The 16,695-nt window shown below is 46.9% G+C and overlaps 1 protein-coding gene across 2 annotated transcripts in view; it reads right to left on the bottom strand.

The window, feature by feature from the left end:
• BRWD3 (bromodomain and WD repeat domain containing 3) overlaps positions 1-16,695 on the bottom strand; it is a 1,637,103-nt gene that overhangs the window by 1,217,003 nt on the left and 403,405 nt on the right. For both annotated transcript variants that reach the window (XM_078688510.1, XM_078688511.1), the window contains 2 exons: positions 9,394-9,567; positions 324-510 (listed from right to left, as the gene is read on the bottom strand). In XM_078688510.1, the coding sequence (XP_078544636.1) occupies positions 324-510; positions 9,394-9,567 (361 nt within the window). The remainder of the gene's footprint in view (positions 1-323; positions 511-9,393; positions 9,568-16,695) is intronic.

The following is a 16,695-nucleotide window of genomic DNA, read 5'->3' as shown; positions in this document are numbered from 1 at the left end:
CCTGACATCTGGGGAATCTTCAAGAGCTGCGAAATCTGCGGCTAGAAGTCAGAATTTAAGTTTTAAATTCATGAGCATCAGGGAACTGCTAAGTTAACATAATGATTTAGGGATAAAAGGGGAAGACATGGGGAAATACTGAACTCACTTTGCTTTTCAGGTTCACGCATAATAGATTGTGAGAAAAAGGATTAACAGTCAGAAATCAATACAGAGAATATAATGGGAAGACATTTTGCAAAAATATTAACAAATGATTTGGTCACTTGCTGCAATATAAAACTGGTTAAGAACGTAACGTCTGATCATCTCAACTCTTTTACCTGCTTACACCTGGATGCAATTCATTCACCACCACTCTTCGGCTCCAAGCCATTAGATCTCTTTCTGTAGCTATCTGACTCCGTGGCGCATTAAGGTGCATTTGCCGGACCCCTTCAATTTGACCACTGCGTCTTAGTCCAACATTGGATGGAGAAATCTGATCCAAACTTGGACTTCTCAAAAGAACTGGAAATACATGGAATTATCCAATTAGAATTCTTGCTATATACTGAATAGACACAATCACAGCAGTCTCACTATGATATTCTTTAGTATCCATTTAGGTCCTATTTCCTACCTTCTCTGATTCTCGGGTGACCTAGGTAACAAAAAATGCATTCACATAGTGATTAAGCAGTGTGTAAAGGTGCATGAAAGTGCCCCATTTTGCATGGTTACCCACCACATTTTGTCTGACACATGATAAATGTTGACTTGGTGTGCCCTGGGTCCCTTCCAGTCAGTTTCCCAGGGCCTGTGTTCTTTTCCATAAGGTGTACCTTTGTACCTACAATTGGCACATTTATGGCCACAGGCAAGCCCCTTTTAAAATATACCATGGGTACCAAGGCAACTGTGACCAGGAAAGGCTTCTAAGGGCTGCAGCACCTATTGGGTTTGGTTTCTGTTCATTCTCTAGGTTCATTAGCATGTCATCCATCTTCGAATTAGTATCACTAAACTACAAATATTAAAGACAATGCAACACTGGTGGTGTTTGACTCTTCTATTTCACAAGCATGTTTACTACAGCATGTGACTTTGGGCATCTTTGCCCGGTCTTATATTTCTTCGTACTGGAAAAGTGAACCTATTTTTAATTTGCACTGCGAAAAAATGTAAGCAAGTCCATCGACACCTTACCTCATTAATTTAAATATTAACAAATATTCAGTTTGAAAGAACCATATATATTGGCGTTTGCATCTACAGATATCAAGTTGTCAAATTTGTGGCTGTTCGTGACGAAGGCACATTTTGTGCCGAAACACACGTAGAAATCATCGGAAGTCATCAGAGTTTGCACTGTCTGTCTTTATGTTAAAAAAGAAAAAATGGGGTGGAATGTTTAATTTTTATGTAAATCTGTAGAAAAATATTCAATCATTGCTGGAGCAAAATAGATTACCTCCTGTTAAAAAATATATTAACCATCTTGTGATTGCTCCTGTATACTGTGTTTTTAGAACAATGTCTAGATGTGAGGTATGGCATGTGGACATGAGTGAGTTTGAATGAGTGAGTTTTTTTGTGTAATATATATTGACGAGTATTAATACGATTTAGTTTTGTATTTTGGGATTAAAAAAAAACATCATTTGGTTCTTTCATTTTATGTTGCAAATATTGTACTGTCCAACAAGAAGTTAGTTGCCTTAAGTCTTTTGCACTGATTTATTGATCCCTGCCTTAAGGAACGTTCATTCTATTAGCAGTGGGCCTCTTGCTCTTCACACTATATGCAGCACTTATTGTGCCACCCTTAGAGGCCCTGAACCTTAACACCCACACCCTGCCATTGTAGGCTATGTGTTTTGGGGCACAAAAAAGTGAAGAGTCGACATGGCACACATCCCTGTGTGCCATGCCCACAATCCACTACCTGTGGTAAGCCACCCCTCTAGCATGGTGAACTACACCACAGATGAGGGTACAGTTGCATGAACACTGTACCCTTACAGTGTCTATGTCCATTCTTAGACATTGTAAGTGCAGTAAAGCCATAAAGAATAAATGGTCTGGGAGTTGGTCCTTACGAACGCCACAGCTCCATAATGGCTTTACTGAAAACTGGTAAGTTTGGTAGCAAACGTCTCAGCACATTAAACCCACACCAGTGTGGGATTTAATGTAAAATGCACACAGAGGACATCTTAGAGATGCCCCCTGAAAAATGACCAGCCATGGTGTGGTCCCTGAATGGCTGCCCCCAATTTACCACCAACAGACAGGTTTCTGGACCACCGGGTAGAGAGCCTCCGCTCTCTACATCCAGAGACAAAGTCCATCCCAGGCAGAGGTGTTGTGCCTACTCCCCCAAGATGGGCTGGGTCCACGAAGGGGAAGCTTCACAGGCTGTCAGCCTTTGTAAGTTGTCACTGCCATTTGCTGCCCTTGGCAACTGGCTCCCACTGGTTCTGACTCACACTTTGGGTGAGAGAATCAGCAGGGAAACCTAGCTAGGGAAAGAGCTGTGCCCACCTTTGAAAAGCCCACCCCTCAGGTGGGGGGATGCGAGGTGAAGCACACAGCTCAGTCCCCTCCATCTTGGAGATGAGGGGACTCAACCAATTAGGAAGAGGTTCATGCTCCCCTCCTACTGGGGGATGGCATAATAGGTAGCGTACTCACCCCAAGGAAGGGTGCTCATTGGTCCAGACCTACACACCGCCGGAAAGCCCATGAACCTTGCCTTCTCAGTTTAGAAGAAGAAAGACGAAGGACCGAAGGGCTGTGCTGAACCAGGAAGAGGAGGACTCCAACTGCCTTGGCCCCAGCCCTACCGGACTGTGCCAACTCTGACCGGCCTACAGCAGTTAGCCCGGTGTGTCCAGAAGTCAGCAACCCCCCAGAGCATGGACGAACTGCCCTGCACTCACCTTACAGACTGTCTCCCGTCAGCACCAGATTTGCTCAATAAAGACTCCAAGACCAGAACCTAGATTCAGGCCGATATGTGGTTCTGAACCACTAGGCACCAGACGCCCACGGCCCAAGTTGGAGTGGCCCAACACCACAAGGCTGTCTCCCCAGCAATCCTGACCTGGGATCTGGTGATCCCCAACCTCCCTGAAGCTTCAACAAGCATTGTCATAGCCAATAGGTCTCGCCTTTGGGATCTTATAAGTGTTTAGCCACGCAAAAGTTGATGTTGTTGCACCAAGGATATTGTGTTGCATAACTAAATACTTATAAGGTCCCAAAACCGAGACCTATTGGCTATGCCATTGCTTGTTGTTTTTGGCTGTTTGGAATGTGCCTTAACAAAGACTATTCTAAAAATAGGCTCTCCCTTTATTTACATGGAATGTCCCAGAGCAAGAAGGGAAGCTTAAGCCGGACTAGAACAAGCGTGACCTTCCCTACTACTTCCCTTGCACTCCACCAACCCAATCAAGTGCTTAGTCAAAGGCACATTAAACTGATTTCTAGTCATGTTCTTTTCCTGACAGGTAAGAGTATCAAATTATTTATTCACATCTTCCACTGCCTTTTCTTGTTATAAGATTCTGGATTTAAGGCTGAACTAGGAGTTAATTCGCTAGACCGTAAACCAGAAATCAGTCTAAGGTCAAAATCTGCATGATGTTGTCAAAGAGCTTCTGAATGATTGCAAAACTCCCATTATGGAGATTTGTAGGTAGAGGAGAGCTCTTCTCCAGACCACTTACTGTGAATAACCTAAATTTGGACTCAACGATGACACCTACAGGAGCAAACACATAGGCTTGTCTGCGCAGATCGTATTTGGCTGCTGTGTTGTGGTCAATGTACAGGTAATATGTAGGACTGTTTGCAAAATTTACACTTAGTGATCCGTGGAGGAGTCTTGCTGTTCCAAGAAGCCTTCCTTGTACAGACATGGGGCAAGGGATTATGAAACAGCTTGTTTTCTATAGCACTGGATAAGAAGAGATAGTGAAAAAAACAGCAAAAGAAGGTATTTGCTGGAAAACAGGAGGCACATTCGGGTTGCCATTTTCTATAGGACATCAATTTTGCAGACTTAATCACAAAAAAAGTATGGGCTAGGAGGTAGACCTATCAAGAAGTCAACCAGGCCTTTTCTAGAACTCCAAATTCTATCGCACTTTTGCGACCTCAAGGACCAGGCACCTAGTCAAAGAAAGGATATTTTAAATATTTAACATCAAGCCTGAACATTCCTTTTGCAGGTATATACTACACCTGAGCCAAATTTAGGTAACAGAGCAATTCGTATAATTTGATGTATGCAAAAATACAGACAAAGCATTACACCATTTTGCCATTTGCAGTTAAAAATTTACAACAAACAATGAAACGTGAACGACTGCTGTGTGCAGTTTGATAGTTAAACTTGCCCCGGTGTCAAAAATTCAGAATTAGAGATAGGTTTTACGTCCAATCGTGAAAAATATAGCTAACAGTGTGCTCGTTACAACACGTATTAGCCCCATAATCCTGCTAACACTACCTCATACACAATTGTTAAATTATGATGGTGAAGTTTCGGGCTAGTACACAACAGTATTAAAGAGTGGGGTGCGACGACACGTCTCCTCTATGAAGCACAAGGATAAATATGAAATAAAAGTGCTGTAGACTAAGCAGATGCAGCATATCTTGATGCGATTTTGCCTTGTATAAAGATGGATTTGCGTAGTAACTTGATCAAACCCAAATTGGAGGGTTGTTTGTTGAGCTGCTTTGCCGCACAAATAGTCATCCTACCCGAAGTAGTGTCAGATGACTAAGGATCACGACAATTGCCAGAAGAACAAATAACTTCCCATCGGTAACGCTTTTTCTGGTGGATACAGTATCTGCCTGTGGATTCCTCACCTTGTGAATATCCCCCTGCGTCAGCAAAATTCGGAAATTCTTTTGTAGGTCTTCACGCCGACGTGGATGACGTCACAGAACGCATGGCTTTGCGCGCGGCTCCGCAGACGTCACTGACTCCATAATAGGACTCCGTCGGCGTGATGACATCAGTTCCGCCCTTTTTTCCGTGCCTTCGAGGCACACGGACGGACCGACAACAGTAGATATACACACAATGTACACAGTACCAAATAATCAAAATAACACACAAGGTGTGGACTCAATGCAGGAAAGCAATTATAATAACACAATTCCTTTGACAATAAAGTATTTACATTAAAACAATGACACTAAAACAGGTATACAAGAGTGGACAACGGGGAGGCGGGTGGGCCAGTGAGGAATCCACAGGCAGATACTGTATCCACCAGAAGGAAAATGCTCCTTACCAGTATGTATCTGTTCTTGGCATGTAGAGCTGCAGAATTGCACACTATGCATAGATGGACACCTAGTGTTGGGCCCGGATGTTTGCAGTTTGTTTTTCTTGTAGAAAGTCTTTGGAAGTCACGAGAGAGGAGACTCCTCCTTTGGGTGATGCTGCATATGGGCATCGGCTCCATCCCCAGATTGTTTTTCGCCATTAGGGAAGTGATGGAGCTAAGAGATAGTGATGACCATGTGTGTTTGTATCTAATGACGATAACACTGGAACAGATAAAGGTAGCCGAGGAGGCGGGTGGGCGTGTGCAATTCTGCAGCTCTACATGCCAAGAACAGATGCATACTGGTAAGTAGAATTTTCCGTTCGAGGCATATGAGCTGCAGATTGCACACTATGCATAGATTGTATAGCAGTACCGACGTTAGTTGCGACCACCCGTATCTGTTGCAGTTGTTTGAAATAGTGTTTTAAGTACAGCTTGGCCTACACAGTGGCTTATTGCTTTGTTTGCACATCTACACAATAGTGTTTTGTGAATGTGTGTGGTGTAGACCATATAGCTGCTTTGCAGATGTCTTCTAAGGGAATGTTCCCTAAGAATGCCATGGAAGCCCCTATTTTCCTTGTAGAATGGGCTTTTGGAGGAATTGTTAGTGTACGCTTAGCTTTATGATAACATATTTGGATACACTTAACGATCCACCTGGCAATACCAGATTTTGATATTGGGTTGCCTTTATGCGGTGGTGAAAAAGATACAAAAAGCTGTTTTGTCTTCCTAAAGCTTTGTGTTCTCTCTATGTAGTATAGTAATGCTCTTTTGACATCTAAGGTGTGCAGAACTCTTTCTGCTACTGTTTGTGGCTGCGAGAAGAAAACTGGCAGTTCCACAGATTGGTGTAGATGGAATGGCGATATGACTTTTGGCAGGAATTTAGGGTTTGTACGAAGAACAACCTTATTGTGGTACATTTGCAGAAAAGGTTCTTGAATGGTAAATGCTTGCATTTCACTAACTCTTCTTAAAGAAGTAATGGCTACGAGAAAGCCACTTTCCATGTGAGAAATTGCAATTCGCATTTATGTAAAAGGTTCAAATGGAAAATGGAGGTCCCATTAGACGTGTGAGCACTATGTTTAAGTTCCACACAGGTGAAGGGGGTATTCTTGGAGGTATTATTCTTTTGAGTCCCTTCCTGGGCCAGGTGTCGGGCTGAGTCATCAGTCACTCCCCAGGAGGTGGAGCCAGCATTGTGGTGGCAGAGCACAGTCCTATTCAGAGTCCAGGGGCACTCCCACCACGGTGTAATCCTTGCATTCACCAAATGTCATCTCCCAGCCCTGTCACTCACACAACCCAGACAGGTAGATTCACATCCTAGCAGAGGCGGGCTGAAATGGTTAGGCAAGCAAATGCTAGCTTTCTAAAAGTAGCATTTGCAAACACAGGATATTAAAATAAACTTTACTAAAAGAATTATTTTATTATTCTGCGTTCAGGCATACTAAACATGACCTTCTACCATGTTCCCTGAGCCTGCTGGGATTATAGAGTGTAATAATTCCAGCTTAAGAGAACAGGTAGCCTTACAATAGTGAAAAACGGAATTGGCTGAAATTCACTATTAGGACATGCCACACACATCAGGGCTTGTCCTACCTTACACTTACAATGCACCCTGCCCTAGGGCCTACCATAGGGGTGACTAATATGAAACGAAGGTTTAGAGGCTGGCAAATGTGTGCACTTGCCCAGCCAGCATGACAGTACCAGATTGCACGCAGGTTCTGCAATGGCAGACCCTAGACACATTTTAAAAGGCTGCTTCAGTGGGTGGCGCAACCAGCGCTGCAGGCCCACTAGCAGTATTGGCATTCACAAGCCCTGGCACTCCTGGTGCACTTTACTGGGGACTGACAGTAAATCCAATGAGCCAATCATGGAAATCAATTATAGGTACACTTTACATTGGGAGCACTTGCACTGCGGCACGGGTTGGCCGTGGCGCAGTGCCCTGAGCAGTGAACACCAGCATAAACATCTGAGGCACAACAGCAAAAAGTGGAAGGGAGACTCACGCCAAGGTGCCAGGTCTAACAACTGTCCTCTGGGTAGGCCCAGGAGTAATCTTGCTCCGGCATTTTGTAAGGACTGCAATTTTCTCAGTTGGAATTTGTCGATGCCTAAAAATAGGGCATTGTAGTATTCTAGCTTGGATAAGAAGAGTGCTACCATCACCGTCTTTTGCAACTCTTGAGAGACGTACGGAAAAAAGTTTCTCAAAGTTTTTAGTTTAAAAAAAGCAGGATGAAGTGGTCACCAAAATTCAATTTGTCATCAAACATGATCCCTAAGTTCTTGATCTTATTTACCAGGCGGCAACATTCTCCGGCCTCGATTGGCCACCAGGACTTCCATCATTTCTGTCTTGTCTATGTTTATTTTCAGGAAGCTGTGATTCATCTAGGTCATAATATCAGTGAGACAGACATGGAATCTGGCTGCTGTGGTCTCAGGCTGATTGGTAACAGAGATGACAAGTTGTGAATCTTCAGCGTAAGAGACCAAGGCAAAACCTCCTGATAAGATTAGCTAGTGGGGTCACGAAGAGGTTGAACATTGTGGGAGAAAGGGCAGACCCCTGTGGAACGCCGCATGGGAGGTGGAAACTGTCCGATTTCAAGCCGTCCCAGAACAGCCTCTGCTCTCTTGCCTCCAAGAAGGAGGACAGGAGGGCCGAGGCGGGTCCCCCTACCCGTACATCCCTCAGCCACTGCACCAGAACCATGTGGTTCACGGTGTCAAACGCGGCCGATAGATCCAGGAGCACGAGGATCGCCCTCCCCGCCTCGTCCACCACCCTGCGGATCTCTTCAGTAGCAAGGATTAAGGCAGATTCAGTGGAATGGCGTGTGCGGAAGCCATGCTGGGAGGTGTGCAGTAGATTATTAACATCTGAGTAGTCAGTCAGCACTGTGTTCAGTTGTTTTTCCAGGATCTTAGCCACAATTGGTAGGCCAGCAATAGGGCAATAGTTTTTTGGTTCGTTGGGGTCCAGATTGGGTTTCTTTAAAATAGGTGTATTGGAAGCTTATTTCCAAATTTCTGGATAGCAGCCTGATTCCAGGACTTGGTTTAGGAGGGGTGAGATTGTCACAGATCTTATGAGCAGCCTGATGCATGATAGTAGGGTCAGTAGGTGAGCTGGTTTTTATAGAAAGCAGGAGTTTTTGTACTTCCTCACTTGTTATTGGCTGGAAACAGGATAGTCTGCAATGGGTAGGTCCCATTGGTACTTTTATATTCTGAGGCCCTGGGGCAGTTAAGAAGTCATTGTAGATTCCTTGCACCTTGTCTTGGAAAAACGCAGCAAGTTTGTTGCACAAGGCTTGATCAGGCTTGAAGGCATTATCCTGTTGCGGTTTAGCTAGCATGTTGACAGATTTAAACAGTTCCTTAGTGGAGTTACCAGCCTCCTTTATTTTCGTTGTGAAAAAAGATTCTTTTTTTTTGCGGCAGTAATTGCCTCCTTGTATTCTAAATTCTAAAACATACAAAGACTTTGTGTTACTGTCATTTGGTCAAAAACTGTGACCTCGTACAACATTAGGGTCAGATGAAATACCTCCCTGTCGTAGTCTTTAAGCTAGCTGCTTGTCCTTGATTCATATTTCTTACTCCATACACATAACCAACTGTCTCAGTTATGAAAATATTTGCACTTTCTCTAGGTAGCTTTTGATCACACAAAGAAAAAAAAAATAATCAGGACCCAACCACTAGATGACCGAGCAATCCATAGCATGAGAAACCAGAAGCGATCCGTGCTGCAAAATAATCAATGTGGATTACTGTATTCATGTTACCTGCTTATGTTGGTCTTAAAATGTTTCATATACAATTTTGAAGAGGACAGCATTAGGGGTCAACCACCTCAGCATCAGGAGTACTACTTCTAATGTTACACTGTCCTTTTTATGTTAATAAAATATCCAAATTAACGTCGTTTTCTGTGTCGCTTATTCTCCATGTCAACACCAGAGCAGTCTAAACTCTCTTAATATGGGAAGATGGGAAAGAATATGAGAATACCCACCAACACTGACAGGATGTATTCGGTTATTGGTGGGGTGCACTGCAGTTACTGCTGTACTGGAAACAATCCTTTGGTCATGATCTCGCTGCAGCTCTCGAATGATACTGTCAAGGACACTCTCCTCCTGCTCATTCGTCTGCTGGCCAATCACTTGCTCTACGACTTCACCGTTGCCTTAGTTAGAAGAAAAATAATAAGACAAGACATAAGCACAAGCAATCACTAGAAAAAAGCACCAGTGTAACCTACAATCAGCAAAGCAAAGAATGAGTTTAATCTTCCAAACAAGGCAAAAATGTCAAATAGCACGTATCGGTGCATGTGAATAATATAACAACTTATGTTTGGCAAAATACCATTGAACTAGATCATACACTTTATACTTGTTTTTACATTGTGTTTGAAAAGAAATGTGTAGTATCTACAATGGGCACTGGCTTGGTCTTGTTGCACACATTTATTTCTATGCCAGATCCCTTCACACTGAGCTTTTCATATTCCTGCCCTTTACTGGATACCCATTCTCACTCTGCATAGTTCTTAGGAATCATTCTTAGGTTACAATTCCTTTATTTTAACAACAATTACTTTTTTTCTAAATTCCTAATCTGAAAGGAGGGTGAAGAAAGCAGACTCCTGCCAGAACAGTCAAGTGAATAACCATAACAACATAAACATGACATAAATAGAAGGTAGAACAGTTACAGATATTTTACAGAGGAAATCATCATAAGAACACTATTTCCGTGTAGCGAGTCACAAAATATAATGAATACACCCATACCAAAAAGGAAAGTGTGGGAAACAGAGGAATAAGGAGATCAACAACATGAGAGACATGAAACAAAAGATGAAGCGTTTGGAGTATATTTGGGCTTTCCGATTCATGCCTTCTAATCCTTTAAACCATTGCGTATCATTGAGTATTGCTCTTAGATCTATTAAGGCTGAGTGACTGCTCCCCAGCTACCACCACCAGACATATTTCTGGACCATTGCGCCGACAGCCTGCTGCTCTCGGGGCCTCAAACAATGCACATCCTGGGATGAGGTGCCAAGCTTCCTCCCCCAGGATGGGCAGGGTCCACAAAGGGGAAGCTTCAAAGGGTTGCCGCCTTTGTGAGCTTCACCAGGCCTTTTGCTGCTTCCAGCAACTGGTCCCCACTGCTTCTGACCCTCACTTTGGGCAGTAGAACCGGCAGGAAAACAAAGTGAGGAAGGGAGGTGTGCCCACCTCTGCCAACCTCACCCCTCAGGTGGGGGAGGCAAGGTGAAGTACGACTCTCAGTCCCTGCAATCTTGTAGATGGGGGGACCCAGCCAACCAGAGTGAGGCATATGCCCCCCTCCCACTGGAGGGGGGCATAATAGGGGGTGTACCCACCCCAAGGAAGGGACCCATTGGTCCCAACCTCTTACTTATCTAATACATCCCTAGATCTAGTATTCAGAGGCACTGCTGAACCCTGCCTCCTCAGACAATCAATGACCAGGAAGAAAAGATGAAGAAGGACCAAACAGCCATGCCGAAGCTAAGAAGAGGAGGATGCCTAATGACTTGACCCCAGCCCTACCGGCCTGTCCCCACCTCGAACCTGCAGAAGCGAAACTCTGGTGTGTCCTGCAGGCAGCAACCTCAAGAATCCCGAGGACCTGTCCTGCCTTTCAAAGAAAAGACTTAGTCTCGGGGGCGGAGCTAGCTCGCGACAGTGATGGCCGCTTGAGCCAGGAGCTCCGTCGCGTTATCTCATTATCCTTTAAAAATCCTGCAGTATTACTGATCCTTGGCTCACCCCTGTAGCACCTAAGCCATCGGAAAGTGCTCGGGTGCCGGCAACACATTCGGATCTACAATCCGATGCTTACAGCTCGAGACACACGGCGAAGCAACAAGACGGCAGGCAGGCCGCAAATCTTCGAGCCGCGTGAAGGACGCATCCGGGCGGCGTCACTCGGCGTACGGTTGGCACCGTATCTGCACGGCGCGAGCAGCGGAGGACTGCTGCACTGAGGGCCGTAAGCAAGCACGCTGGTGAGCTTAGTTGTCCGGAGGGCCCAGCGACGGAGGCCCGGTGTCACCCTGACGAGCGACTGCTGCTGGGGACGCGGAGGGCGCCGGCGGAGGTGAGAGGCGCAAGGCCCTTGCTTTCGGGTGGCGCCCAGGATACACGCGCGTGTTCCAGGCCTGTCCTGCGGTTGCTGCCGAGCCTGGGAGGCAGCAGTGGTGGCCCAATACTGGTGACCGCTTGAATGAGCCCCGGGGTGCCTAAGATTGCCGGGTGCGAGAGGTGTCAGCCGCCGGGATTTATTGGTTGCCAACAAACACTCGTCGCTGAGCACACTTATCAGGAGATTGGACAAGAGAAGTGCGGGGGCAAACGACGAAGCCTGAGGAGTGACACTGCCCCCAGGGACTGTTAACAGTGCAGGGGGCACTCATTGGGCGAGATTTCCTCCCCCCCTCTTAATACCTGGCGGAGTTCACTCCCTCACTGTACTTACAGGTGTGCTGCAAACAATCACAAGGTGGTGGCGCCAGGGCCTCAGCGCTGCTGAGTGGGGAGAGGAGTAGGCTGCTAAAGATCTATCAGGCTGAGGCTGTGGAGTAATTTTACAGCGCAATTACGCCTCTAAAGTTGGCGAGTGAGGGGGGCCTCCCTGGGGGTTGCCTGCGACGCGGTGCTCCTTTGGTGACGGCTCAGCTTGGTTCCCTGATAGGGATGAGACACCAGTATTACAGCTGACAGCTAAAAGCAGCTGGGGCAGATTAAGAGGAGGATTGCTCCGGGAGCCCCCATACAGTGTTTTTTCTCCTGCAAGGCCGTAAGTGAGTGGGACAAAGGTGTCCAATCCCCCCACACAGTAGGGGACACAATATATCAGTCAGTATGGGCAGAGGTGACAAGACGCAGATGAAACATACCTTTGATCAGAAGCGCTCAAAATCTCAGGACGCCGCTACGAGTGGGGACGCTAGGATGCCGCCCCCCAGTGAGCGAAGACCCTAAATCAGACATACGCAGTATCCTGAAATCTATGGAAAAATCCCTGCAGAGTGGCATCACCTCTCTGGGCACTAAAATGGATGCCCTCACGTATAGAATGGACAGAATGGCCGACCGCCTCGACAAACACAGGGAAAGACTGGACATGTCTGAACGGCGCCTCACTGAGGTAGAGGAGGCTCACACTACCTTGGATGCAGACCATAAGCTACTCGGAAGGGTACTTCGAGTCAAGACAGAGGATTTGGAGTCACGTTCCAGACGGTGCAACCTGCGAATCACTGGCCTGCCGGAAAACCTCCCAGGGGTAATATGGAACAGTTTGTGGAGAAACTGCCAGTGAGGCTGCTTGGTGAAGGTGTTTTCTCTGCGATGTATGCGGTCGAGAGGGCGCACAGATCCATGGGCCCCAGAACCCCAGTGGGCGCTCCTCCGCAGCCGATCATAGCAAAGCTACTCAACTATCGGGATCGGCTCAAGGGAGAAGAAAGTCTTGAGATACGAGGGTTCTGAGTTGTCCTTATAACCGGACTTCACCGCTAGAGTACAAGAGGCATGCAGACACTTTGTCCCGCCTAAGAAGCAACTTCGAGATTTGGGTGTGGACACCATGTTGTACCCGGCGAAACTCCGAGTTAATAGACAAGGGCGATCGCATATCTTTACAGACCCCAAGACTTTACAGCAGCTATTAAGAGCTGGTCGAAGGAACGGCAGGAGAGCCCGGAGAGGCAGTTACTGGAGGAGGCGGCAGGAGGCCTGCTACATGATCAAGACTGATGGACGTCAGGTAAGTAAGATTGTATGGGGGGAGATGTGGGGGGGGTTGAGGTTTGGGGTCTGTGGTTTGGCCGGATCGCCTACACTGGGAGCTTAGAGACTGTGGTGCTCGGAAGGTTACCTATCCGCTATTGGGGGAAAAACCGAGGTGCAGTTTGAATTGCTCAGTGTGGGGAGTGGGTTTGGCCAGATAGGATGCGAATTAACACCGTGGCTCAGGGGGATGGTGGACCTGATTTCCTCTTCAAGGGGGTGAGCAGTGGATTGAGTATGCGGGGGTCCGGAGGGACTGGCCCCTTAGTGGAAAATGTTTCATAGTAAATGCTGCTAAATGACGTTGATGAAGCACGTGAGTCCGTGTTGAGTAGAGTTGATGCTACTGAATGTAGGAGTATGGCAGTAGGAGTATGATGCTACTGAATGTAGGAGTATGACACGAGGAGCTACCTCTGCCCACGAGTGCCTGGCACTGCTGTTTTTTGGGTGGGTCTATGGGAAGGAGGGGTGAAGGGAGGAAGGGACATCTTTTGGGTGTGCATGCAGCAAGTTGGGAGAGGTCTGCTGTGGGAGGGGGATGGGGGAAAGTTCCTGGAGGAGGGTGGTTTGGAGGGTTGTTTTCTGTACATGCCTATGGTACGTCACACATGAGAGCACAGCGAGTTTGATTCCACGATAAGACTTACCAGCGGGGATGATGGCACGTAATGCACAAGACACCCAGGGTACGGTAGGTTGTATTCGGGCAATGTCCTGGAATGTTAGGGGTCGTGACCATCGTAAGCTCCGGAAGGTGCTTAGCTACTTAAATAGACAGAACGTAGATATTGCACTGCTACAGGAGACGCACCTGCCCCAGATGAGCCCTATGCTGCGTTTTAGGGGGCTGGATGAGCACATTAATTCAGCGGGGTTTACCTCACATGCTAGGGGTGTACTGACCTGGATCAATCCCAAAACACCATTCAAACTTACACAGCTACACACAGACACTGAGGGCCGTTACGTAATATCTAAATGCCTTGGTCGGGTTTTGGACTTGCTCATTGTCAATGTGTATGGCCCCAACTATGACTGCACTGAGTTTTTTGGGGATATAGCTAAAATTATCAAACCCTATGGGAACACCCAAGTTCTGTGGGGAGGCGACTTCAATTTGGTTCATCACCCGGACCTAGACAGATCGGCAGGGCCTCCTAGAAACCCGGTGGCGGCTGCGAGAAAGCTTGAGGGTGGTGATGGTCTGTTTGGATTTATGCGACGGGTGGTGGGTGCGCAACAGCAGCAGGGGGGGCTACACCTACTACTCAACGTACCACAATATACACACATGTTATGTTATGTTAAAAATGCTCTTTTATAGCGCACGGCTACTCCTAGGAGTGTCCCGGCGCTTTGACAAAGAGCCCTCAATGTAAGTAAAACATAACACTGCGAAAATAGAGAAAAACAGGAGAACAGTTACTGTGTAAAAAGCCAGGTTTTTAGTCCTTTCCTAAAAGAGAGCAGATCCTCAGCTTTCCTGAGCGAGACAGGCAAGTCATTCCAACTTTGAGAAGCTAGAAAACGGAAAGAGCGTCCTCCGATTCTAGCCCGGCAGATGGGGGAAATCAAGGCTTTGGATAAAGTCGCGGAGTGTAGCATCCTACGAGGCACATAAAAAGCCAAACGCTTCTAAAGATATTTAGGGCCAATCAGATGAGGGGTCTTGAAGGCAAAAGTAAGCGCCTTAAAGACCATCCTTTTAGCGACTGGGAGCCAGTGCAGTTTTTTTAGCAAATCTGTGGCTCCGGCTCTGCGCTGGAGACCAAAGATGGCTCTGGCCGCAGAGTTTTGCACAATTTGCAGTCGCGTCAGAATATATTTCGGCAGGCCAAGATAGAGAACGTTCGTGTAATCCAAACGCGAGCCTATCAAGGCCTGCACGATGATCTTTCTATGCTTCAGCGACAACAGCGGAAGAAATTTCCGTAACATTTTCAGGAGGCCAAAGCATTTGCCGGTCAGCCCAATGATCTGGGGGCCAAAGGCAAGGCCATCATCAATCACAAAGCCCCGATTTTTAGCTTTGGAAGAGGCAGCCTCCGGTGGAGACATATCTGAGGGCCACCAGGCCTTCCAGCCAGGATCAGGAGGACATCCAAAGAAAAGCAATTCCGATTTATCGGGATTGCATTTTAGGCTATGTCGCTGGAACCAGGTAAAGACGGCTCCCAAACAGTCTCTAATCTGTGGGCCGTCAAAGTCCTTACCCTTTTCAGATGTAAAGAGAAACTGGGTGTCATCAGCATAGGTTATGATCTGGGCACCAAATGATTCCGCAACCGCCGCCAGAGGGGCCATATAGATGTTGAAAAGCGCAGTGCTTAGAATAGAGCCCTGCGGCAACCCCACCTCCAGCAGCGGCATTTCAGCGGAAAACGGAGGTGCCCAGACCACTTGCCGGCGGCCGGTCAGGAATGACTTAAACCAATTCAACACCGTCCCACGAAAACCGATCTCCTGGAGTCTTAAAAGGAGACCTTCATGGGGCACGGTGTCGAAAGCCGCCGACAAATCCAGCATAACCAAAATGGCCTTTCCTCCAGTATCCAAAACCTCCCTGATGGCATCGGTGACCTCGAGAAGGGCGGTCTCTGTGCTAAAATTCGTGCGAAAGCCCGATTGAGATTCATGAAGTATGTTGTTACTCTCAATGAAGTTGGAAATGGAGCTATGCATGTGCTTCTCGGTCACCTTGGCCAGTGCAGGGAGGAGAGAGATAGGCCTGTAGTTAGCATGGATGAGAGGATCAAGGTTAGTCTTCTTGATCAGTGGAAGAATCAATGCATGCCACCACGCTTGGATAGACTATTGGCTAGCCTCAACTTCATTGATAGATCTGGTCCGACAATGCGCGATATTGCCACGCACTCTTTCTAACCACTCGCCGCTGTTGGTAGTCTTGGACACGCCTAAGAAGCCCTTGCCGCCATTTACGTGGAGATTCTCCCCTCACTCCCTGCTGGACCCCTAATTTAGATAGTAAATGGCCGAAGCCACAGAGACCTTTTTTGATACCAATATTGGCTGAGTTGACAGCTTCCGGACTGTTTGGGAAACATTTAAAGTCTATATTAAAGGTATAGCGATGGCTAAGCACTCGGGTGTGCTCAAGGCCATACAGAAGAGGTTATCTGATTTAGAATCCAAGCTTAAGGATCTGGAGAGGCAGCAGCTCGCTGGGGGGGTGAGGCACTGGACTCTGAGATCAGGACGCTGCTTGAGGGATATCATGATGCTGCAGATAGTGAGGTAAAGCATAAGGGCAAGTACGCCACAGCTAGGGCCTATGGGGAAGGAGACAGGCCGGGTTCTGCTTTAGCTCAGTTGATGAAAGCATGGCGTGGTAAGATACTGATTCCGGAGGTCAGGTCGGTGGACGAGGAACTACTGACGGAGGAGACGGAAATTGCCGACCGCTTTAAACAATATTAGTCCGAACTGTACAGGTCCCAGTCAGAAGGGGTGGACGAGCAAAT

Source organism: Lissotriton helveticus, chromosome 4_1, assembly GCF_964261635.1.
Source record: "Lissotriton helveticus chromosome 4_1, aLisHel1.1, whole genome shotgun sequence".
Lineage (NCBI taxonomy): Eukaryota > Metazoa > Chordata > Amphibia > Caudata > Salamandridae > Lissotriton > Lissotriton helveticus.
Note: the sequence above shows the minus strand (reverse complement) of the source record. Positions and strands in the feature narration are given on the sequence as shown.